Raw genomic sequence first — 9,840 nt, forward strand, 5'->3', positions numbered from 1 at the left:
AGGACAGCGGCATAAGCCTTATTTTCCAATAGTCGAGGGTTTTAACGTGTACATCCTGTAGAACACAGTTGGGGCGGTGGTCTATTGTTCGAACGACTAGAAATCTGTTCATGTCAACCACTATAACCATATTAGAAAACTCTAACACGATGTAATAAAATACAACATACAACATCAATATCGTTTAATATCAAGGTGATCTATTCTAATTCTTTACACAAACAACACACGCCAGGATTTCATTGTGTTTATACGGTGGAAATTTGAGACCATGTCCAGCATATGCGCTGACAGGGTAGATCAACTTTCCGTCTCTATTTCGATCACCACCCGGAACAGCTGCTGGCTCATCATCCACGCAAATGAACTGTGAGGCTGCAGGGTGACCATAATACCCAGATCCTAGGAAACCATTATAAGCAACAGACCATCCAGAATAGCAGGATTTCTTTGCTGGAATCATTAGGGCCGGACTACTGCTACCCGGTTCGAGACAAACAGCGCATGGAACATCCTTGTCTATCATGTTTCTAAATTGATACTCTGCGCCATAGACATAGGTGATTGTTTTTTTACTAATTCCTGAGACGAAATCCGGGTCTTTAGGTAAACAGATGTACTCGGCAGCACCGCCAGGGTGATTGAAATACGAACCGCCAGCGTATCCTAAAAGAGAAGAACGAAAAAAAGTTGTTAAGACACATTTCGCCTAATTTGTACTGCATCGAAAATCCCGGATGCCATATCATACACTGGACAGCAAATAGATTAAATGCTACCCGAGGAAAATACTACGATACGTGAAATCATCGATACAATTTGATCTTGAAGACCGAATACAATATGTAGGGATCTCACCATTATGCGGAATATATTCGCTTATACTCTACAATATCGATAATCTCTCAACGCACTGCATCTAATAACTGAAGTAGGAGTTTCGACAAGATGCGGACTCGATTTGTATATTTTTGTTAACATAACTCGATACATCGTACCTCGTCTATTCAGACATTGAAATCGATGACAAGCTCTCTTCCATTGCACCATCAATAGATAACTAGACGTATAAAAAAATCTGAAGTCTACTAGGAGTTCAATCCACCCCATTTGTCTAATCGAACGTCTTCAATAACCTAACTATCAACAGGCTAGCCTACAGAATAGTTTTAAAATATACTCACCAGCGTACACCAGAGTTGAACTTCCAGAGCAATCTTCCCTGCCCCATCGAGTATAGACAGCTCCGGACAAACAGACAGTCGCCAATATAACAGCTACTTTAATGAACATCATGCTGAAAAGTTTTTCCGTGATGAATACTGGCAGATTCTTGAGGCTTATATAGCAATTCTTGAACATGAATTTCCATATCATTAAATTCTATTACGAGTCGTTATTTTGATAAGATCCATAATAATATCATTTCAGCTCGCGTCAAGGTTGTCCAGGTTATTTAGAATAAGATCAAACTTTCGCTCTGTTTTTTTTTAATTGCGTGGCAAATCGATTTATATATTTAACACAGTTTGTAATGCCTTCAATTTTATTTACTTATGCTGGTCATCGTCTGTAGAAAACAAAATAGAAATGAAATTTCCGTTGTGATCGCTTTTCTAAAGACAAGTTTTAAAGAGAACTCTAATAAATCAAATCTTTGCGCGACAGGAAGTGGCGTATTGAATAATATACAAAATATTGCTTTGGAGCCTGCAGAGATTATTTCTAGACCGATTTACTTCGCATTTTCTTTATTATGTTGTCACTTATGATAGGCTTGAAAACACTGAAGTTTTTAAATCTAACAGGCCAGAAGTTTCAAAAGGTTCAAAATCCATGGAATATGGTCTCGTTGCCACGCTCAGAGATTTTCACCGTTCTAGTTAGCTTTTATTTTAATATAGTCACTTCAGTTAGGGTCTAACGACAGCTCTCTCAAACGTTCGTCACAATAACCTTTTGACCGAACTCTATGACATGTTTATCGAGTCAAAAGATTAATTTGACGAGCGTTCAAAAGGGCTGTCCTTAAACCAAATCTGAAGTGTCTATTTTTAAAATCAAAGCCATTAGAAAACCGGAACGAAAGTTTGGTCGAATTTTGATTAGACTGCAATTTTGTCGCGCATGGTTTGGCTTTTCTCATTAAACTTGAAAATGTCACATGATGTTTATTTCTATAGCATGAGGGCGGTTGACCTGAACATTTTATCTTGGTCCGATACATTTTATTAAATTATAAATCAATTAGTTAAATGAATAGTTTGAGAGGGGGGAGTATATCAATATGAATATGAGGAAACATCTGCCTCTATTCCGGCCTCTATTTTGACAGTTGTCGAATGTTGTAGATACAGAAAAACTGAGCTCTGTTTTCTCGGTATTTCTCGCACCTCTGATGGTACGGGGTTTTTAAAACATATTTATCATCATTATTCCTCCATGCCATGTATGTCTCGTCTGTGGTTCGATCAAGTTTATTTTTAACAAAACTAAACTTTCGCCGGCCATTTCAGATTGCGTGCTCAACCAATAGTTCTAATGTCACTGTCATGCAACCAAAACGAAAGTTACGGCGATACCCAACACTAATTTCGATTGGACGACATTTAGTTATGAATACATAATTATTCTCACTTGTATTACCATGGTCTCGAGAAAGTATGACGATGATTGACTACATTTTATTTTCACCATGGTAATTTAAAAAAGACAAGACAACTCATTAGACGAGGTCAGTGGTGTATTAATGCGGTAATGTTTGGGCCACGCCACTCCCCCCCCCCTCTCTCGGGCCATACAAAATGGAGAAATTATTACTTTAACGCTAAGTGGGAGACCCCCCCCCCCTCCCCCGCCCACCCCCTGATCTCCAATTTAGAGAACAATAAGGTATAACTTCATGTTATTTCATGCTATATTAGAAATTGAAGTAATTATAGTTGATAGTCTAATGTATTCAGGTATAATTGATAATTTGGTAAGTATGATATGACCAACATAGCAGTTCAAATTCACGCCGTTTTAATTTTGTTAGAATTTTCTTTGGGTGTTATTAATGTAGATCATTATTCATTCCATTTGAACAACTCCTCACAGATGCTGCCATAAAAAAGTCGAGTAAAGACATCCAACTTACTGAGGATAGGACTACGGTGGAAAAGTATATAAATCTAAGATACTAAGCCATCAAAACTTCACCTTTTGAAATGGTTCTTTTTCCTTTGAAAAATCACACCGAAACAAAAATTATAAAACAAGGAATAAGAAGAATATTCTGGCAAAAAATGTTTGAAATTTGCTTTTTTTCAGAAAAAAGGGAAATTATTCACATTACTAGCAAATCCCTGGGCCCCACAAAACATTTCCCATGCTCAGCTTAGTTTTTACTCAGATTTATAATGACCCTGACATCATGAAAAAAGTTTAATTTGAAGATGAATATCAAAATTCCAGAAACATTGATATTGATTGATTGATTGATATATTTTTCTTTGATACATCAGTCATACCATAAACTTCACAGTCTTTATCTTGAAGGCTCTGATTAGCTGTACAATCCAATTAAATTGCTGCATTCGTGAACAACGAAAAAGTCAAATGAAGTAATTTGTGAAGATGCTAATATTCCGAATTAGAAGAAAATTCTTACCCACTTTTGCAAACTTTCTATTTCTAGTTATCTAATCGAACAAAACATTACTTGTTCTAGGTGGGTGTCTTGTTCTCAAAGATTCTGTTTGGTTTCACGACAAGTTATCTTAGTATGGTAAAACAACAAATTGCTGACAATAGACCCTGACTTTCCTTGTACACATATTTTAAGCAATTTATTTCTTATAAATATCAAAGGAAAACGTGCAATTTATGTTACAAGATTTGATTAATCCATCACCGAGACGCGGGAAAAACTATTCTGCTGCCGATTATCGCCGCGCATTTGATTTGATTCAAAGACCACAACTAATTTCCAAATTGGCCAAATCTTGATTTAGTGATAAAATGTATTTTCATGTATCAGGAAATAAAATCATGCTTTCGTCACAAGTCAGAATTTCCCACATATTTTTCAAAACGACATTGGTTTGATGCAAGGTGAACCTCCATTCCCCTTTTTATTTCCATTATACATAAATGATCTTGAGAACGAACTCATTTTAAGCTCTGGAGAACCTGTATATTATACACCTTTTAACAATGTATCGGAATCGATTATTGGACTGCAGACAAATCTTGATATGGTCCATAGAGATAAAAATTGAGAAAACAAAAATTGTAGTTTTTAGAAAGGGGAATAAACTGCCGAAACATTATTGGTTACTCGGTTATATAACACGAAACTTTAGTTTGTTTCTTACATGGAAATATCACAGACGAATGTAGTTCACAACCACTTAATAAGTCGAATTTCTTAAGGAGGCCTAATATTTCAGCAAAACCTTCAAATCATATTTAAAACCATTTCTAAACGTGTCAATGAGATTTGGGGACGTTGTTGAAATATTGCAGCCTTTTTCAAAAATTCGACTGTGGTTGGAAATGGTTGTGAACTATGCGTGTATTTTTACCACGTAGAATTGGATTGTTTTAATTATGTGGGGGTAAGTTCATCACATGTGAGAAAGTGCATCACATGGGAGAAAGTGCATGTTTAATCGTTAGTAAACAGGGTTAGTACTTGTATTGGGTTTTTCTTTGGACAAGACTTCACAGTATCGCTGTTCGTCACGATCTGTAGGCACTTGAACTTAAAATTTTACGTTTGGTTGTCTAGATGGTTAATTCGTAGCAGGTTGTTTAGGGGGTTATTTCGTAACTGATTGTGAAGGGGGTTATTTCGTAACAGATTGCCTAGGAGGCTATTTCGTAACAAGTTGTCTAGGGGTTATTTCGTAACAGGTTGTCTAGATGGTTATTTCGTAGCAGGTTGTTTAGAGGGTTATTTCGTAACCGATTGTGAAGGGGATTATTTCGTAACAGGTTGTCTAGTAGGCTATTTCGTAACAAGTTGTCTAGGGGTTATTTCGTAACAGGTTGTTTAGATGGTTATTTCGTAACTGATTGTGAAGGGGATTATTTCGTAACAGATTGTCTAGGAGGCTATTTCGTAACAAGTTATCTAGGGGTTATTTCATAACAAATTGTCTAGATGGTTATTTCGTAGCAGGTTGTTTAGGGGGTTATTTCGTAACTGATTTTGAAGAGGGTTATTTCGTAACAGATTGTCTAGGAGGCTATTTCGTTACAAGTTATCTAGGGGTTATTCCATAACAAATTGTCTAGATGGTTATTTCGTAGCAGGTTGTTTAGGGGGTTATTTCGTAACTGATTTTGAAGGGGGTTTTTTCGTAACAGATTGTCTAGGAGGCTATTTCGTAACAAGTTGTCTAGGTGTTATTTCGTAACAGATTGTCTAGATGGTTATTTCGTATCAGGTTGTCTGGAGGTTATTTCGTAGCAGGATGTCTATATGGTTATTTCGTAACAAGTTGTCAAGGGGGTTATTTCGTAACAGGTTGTCTAGATGGTTATTTCGTAACAAGTTGTCTATGTAATTATTTCGTAAATTTGATTCGATTACCCTAATTAGAATGAAGTCACAAATCGAATCTGATTTATACTGCAGGATAAATGAACAATATACTATTTATAGTTTCCAAAATGGCGGCAAGGCGCGTAATGCTTTTGACATGTTGGACGCCATTACTAAAGCGGAAGTTAACAGAGCTACGACGCTCCAAAGTTGATTTACTCGATTAACGTATATCGATTTGATTCGCTGCTACAATAAATGCGCTGATTACCATAATCAAATCAGATTAACCCAGGATAAATTCGACTCTTGTAACAAGCTGTCTATGGGGTTATTTCGTAGCAGGTTGTCTAGGGGATATATTTCGTAGCAGGTTGTCTAGGAGTTATTTTGTAACGGAACCTTTTTGGGTTATTTCGTAACAGTTTGTCTTGGAGGTACTACCGAAATGATTGTTTACATTTGATACAATAACGTAAATGAATAACGACATCATTGGTTAAAATTACTACGCCTAATGTTTTGGTGATGAAGCAATGGCGTTTATGGTGATATAAACTCCACACGAATTTGTATTAATCCAATGGAAAAAATAATAGCTAATGTAAGTATATTGTAATATGCATTTGACATCAGCTATGTGTGACTGTAATAATTCAGTTTATAAGTGTGTCCAATGCAATAAGATCCAGAGTTTAGTTAACACAGACAATATATTTATATTGATATCAAATATGGCGTCCTCGGGTTAAAAACGAGTGTTAATCAAGAATTTAAAAGTTTTTATTAACGAAGTAAATATCAAATTAAAACCTCAAACTTATATCAAAACATAATAGATAAATTGATGTCATCGGGTCAAAGTTAAAAAACAGGTAATGATCATAAATATAAAAATGGTTTTATTCAAATATATAACAAAGTAAAAATGGAATTTAAAACCCAATTTTAAAACAATATATGTTTTCGGCATAACTTTCAATTTCTCAATATATGTAAAAAAAATAACAATAATAATAAATAAAAATAGTATAGTAAATTAGTTCTCAGCCGGACACCTCCATTTCTCTCTGAAAAATACAAATAATCCTTATATATTATTGTTATATATCCTGCAATTCCACTGAAACTATGCAAAATCTGTTAATATTTTTGTTAATATAATCAGTATGTAGCAATCACCGTGATTCCTGCAATTCCACTGAAAGTAGGAGTTTGATGACGTCACTATCGGAAAATCGGTTGATATTTTGTAAGGCCCTTTGTGATAGTGATGTCATAAAACGCTTAGTTTTATTGAAATTGCAGGAACCACGGATGACTGACTTGAAATTGAAATGGTAAATCGATGTTAACAGTATGCTCGATACACATAAACAGTTTTAAAAAAACTCCATGTACAATCCCTTAATAGGGCACAACTTGCTGTACTGGGAGACAAAACGAGAAAGAAGTTCTTACCTGAACAGATACTACTAAACGTTAAACTTCCTACATCACCTCCTAGAAGTAAATATCAACATCATTACAATAAATAAACACAATTTTAAATAAATACACTTGATAAACAAACACACTTGATAAACAAACACACTTGATAAATAAATAAATTTAATAAATAAACACACTGGATAATAATCACACTTGATAAATAAACACACTTGATGAATTAGCAAACTTGATAAACAAACACACTTGATAAACACACACACTTGATAAACAAACATACTTGATAAACAAACATACTTAATAAACAAACACACTTGATGAACAAACTCACTTGATAAATTAGCAAACTTGATAAACGAACACACTTGATAAATAAACTCTCGTGATAAACAAACACACGTGATAAACAAAGATACTTGATAAACAAACACATTTGATGAACAAACTCACTTGACAAATTAGCAAACTTGATAAACAAACACACTTGATAAATAAACTCACGTGATAAACAAACACACGTGATAAACAAACATACTTGATAAACAAACATACTTAATAAACAAACACACTTGATGAACAAACTCACTTGATAAATTAGCAAACTTGATAAACAAACACACTTGATAAATAAACTCACTTGAAAAACAAACTCACTTGATAAATAAACACAGTTAATAACTAAACACACTTGATAAACAAACACACGTGATAAACACACACACTTGATAAACAAACATACTTAATAAACAAACACTCTTGATGAACAAACTCATTTGATAAATTAGCAAACTTGATAAACAAACACACTTGATAAATAAACACACTTGATAAAAAAAAACTCACTTGATAAACAAACTCACTTGATAAAATAACAAACTTGATGAACAAACTCACTTGATAAAATAGCAAACTTGATAAATAAACACATTTGATGAATAATCACACACTTGATGAATAAACACACACTTGACTTGATAAATAAATGAAGTTTACTAACCCGTGGAACACTTCTTTTCACTAAAGATACTGTTAGTTTCTGGGGTGAGGTCGGGGTTATTTACATATACATCACATTTATTATCAGACCACTTTACACCGCTACATCTTAGAAATTTTCCACATAGGTCTTCACAAGATTTTAATGTATTGTCAAATACAAAAGCCGAGGAATCATCACTCGCTGAATTAGTGTTTTTTTCCCAGCAACATTTCCTACCTAATAATAACATTATATTTATTAAATGTGGTCTTACATTTGAAGTTGAAATAACGATTACAGGCGTTCAATTAACTGATTAACTGTGCTATTACACCTAATATTGAATCCTTCAGCGACATTTAGGGGTACAGATCAGATGGTAACACAAAGCAATTCAATAATGGAACACAATTTTAGGGTAACCTTATCCTGAGTTTTATTATAAAAATGAAATGAAATGAATGGAGTTTTCCGTCCTACGTTTCTGCACCATGTGGGCTAATGCAGACGGGCAACGCCATGTAGGGTGCAATGAGTGACATTTTGCCAGGACAGCGGCATTAGCCTCAGGCCCGTAGCCTGACCAGTACTCCTTGGGGGGCAAACATGCAATCGAGGAGGGCAATTTAGCAAAGCTCCTTGACAGACGATTAAACGTCGGCAAAGCCCCCCCCCCCCCCAAGCCTCCCTTTGGCTATGGGCTTGGGTTTGACAGGTGTGACAGGTGTGATAGGGAGCCAGGTGACCAGCTGTACATGAGTTTAGTAGCACGTGTAGAATGATGTAATAATTTCAACTCGCCAAAGTCCAGCGACTACCATCTGGTCTGAGGTACACCACTGACCAGCCCTAGATCATTTAGACCAAATCTAGGGTCATCACCATCCCAGCTCATTCAACTCACCATGGTCCAGCGACTACCAGTTGGTCGGAGATAAAAAATGAACAACCCATACCAGGTGTGACAGGTGTGACAGGTGTGATAGGGAGCTTGAGTTTAGTAGCACGTGTAGAATGATGTAATAATTTCAATCTTCTACGATATGGAAATAAGGAATATGATAAACTAAGTACCACCACAAAACGAAACCCGAAATCCAAATCAACATTTTCATTTTGGTGTCGCATTGGTTGCAGGAAAAAGAAAAGATGTATTTTAATAATAAAACTCAGGAGTAGTTTACCATAAAATCGCGTTGCGAAACATATATTTTTAGTAAGCTCAGTTTAGTTTTTGTGAATAGTGGAGTCTGATGTATACTCACCATCTTCACATTGTGTTTTAACATAGTGAATACTGCCTATTATAGTTGTGGTAGTAATGACGTCAGTATAGAATTGACAGGATGTTCTACGAATGGTAACAGACCGACAGTGGTCGACCACCTGACACAGACCCAGACAACTGGTAGAAGACAACTCGAGTTTAAAATATACCTCACTTCCTCCCATTTTATCTTCTCTTCTTCTCATTATACATTCTCCTAGAAAACAGACAGACAAAATTCTAGCTGCCTTTAATATCACCCCGAACAATCATATCTGGCCACGGCCCTGCTCATCATTGTTATAACATTTACAAAAATGTCAAATTGAAAAATCAACTTAAAAGTGGAAACATTGTCTTAAGATAATGAAAAAGACGGTTTATATTTGAAAATATCAAAAATACGATAGTAGAGCAAGCATTTAACTTACCCTGTTGGCTGACACCAGTCTTGGATCCAAGTGTTGAAGGCTCATGTGTAGTCGGTTTTTGAGTGGTCGGTTTGTGAGTGGTCGGTTCGGGAGTGGTGGGTTCGGGAGTGGTCGGTTCAGGAGTGGTCGGTTCGGGAGTTGTCGGTTCAGGAGTGGTCGGTTCAGGAGTGGTCGGTTCGGG

General features: G+C 35.7%; 2 protein-coding genes across 2 annotated transcripts in view; both read right to left on the reverse strand.

The window, feature by feature from the left end:
* Positions 1 to 205: 205 nt before the first annotated feature.
* LOTGIDRAFT_145109 (hypothetical protein) lies at positions 206 to 556 on the reverse strand (the record flags this gene model as incomplete). The annotated part of the gene is made up of 1 exon (XM_009056699.1): positions 206 to 556. A coding segment is annotated over one exon (351 nt), but the record flags the coding sequence as incomplete, so codon positions are not given.
* A 5,744-nt stretch (positions 557 to 6,300) lies between these two features.
* The window catches only part of LOTGIDRAFT_239526 (hypothetical protein), a gene marked incomplete at its 5' end in the record, with an annotated part of 8,342 nt that continues 4,802 nt past the window's right edge, over positions 6,301 to 9,840 (reverse strand). Inside the window, 4 exons of the mRNA XM_009056700.1 lie at positions 6,301 to 6,603; positions 6,995 to 7,036; positions 7,980 to 8,198; positions 9,227 to 9,445. Of these exons, the coding sequence (XP_009054948.1) occupies positions 6,512 to 6,603; positions 6,995 to 7,036; positions 7,980 to 8,198; positions 9,227 to 9,445 (572 nt within the window). The 3' untranslated portion in view covers positions 6,301 to 6,511. The remainder of the gene's footprint in view (positions 6,604 to 6,994; positions 7,037 to 7,979; positions 8,199 to 9,226; positions 9,446 to 9,840) is intronic.

This window comes from Lottia gigantea, assembly GCF_000327385.1.
Source record: "Lottia gigantea unplaced genomic scaffold LOTGIsca_288, whole genome shotgun sequence".
NCBI classification, from domain to species: domain Eukaryota; kingdom Metazoa; phylum Mollusca; class Gastropoda; family Lottiidae; genus Lottia; species Lottia gigantea.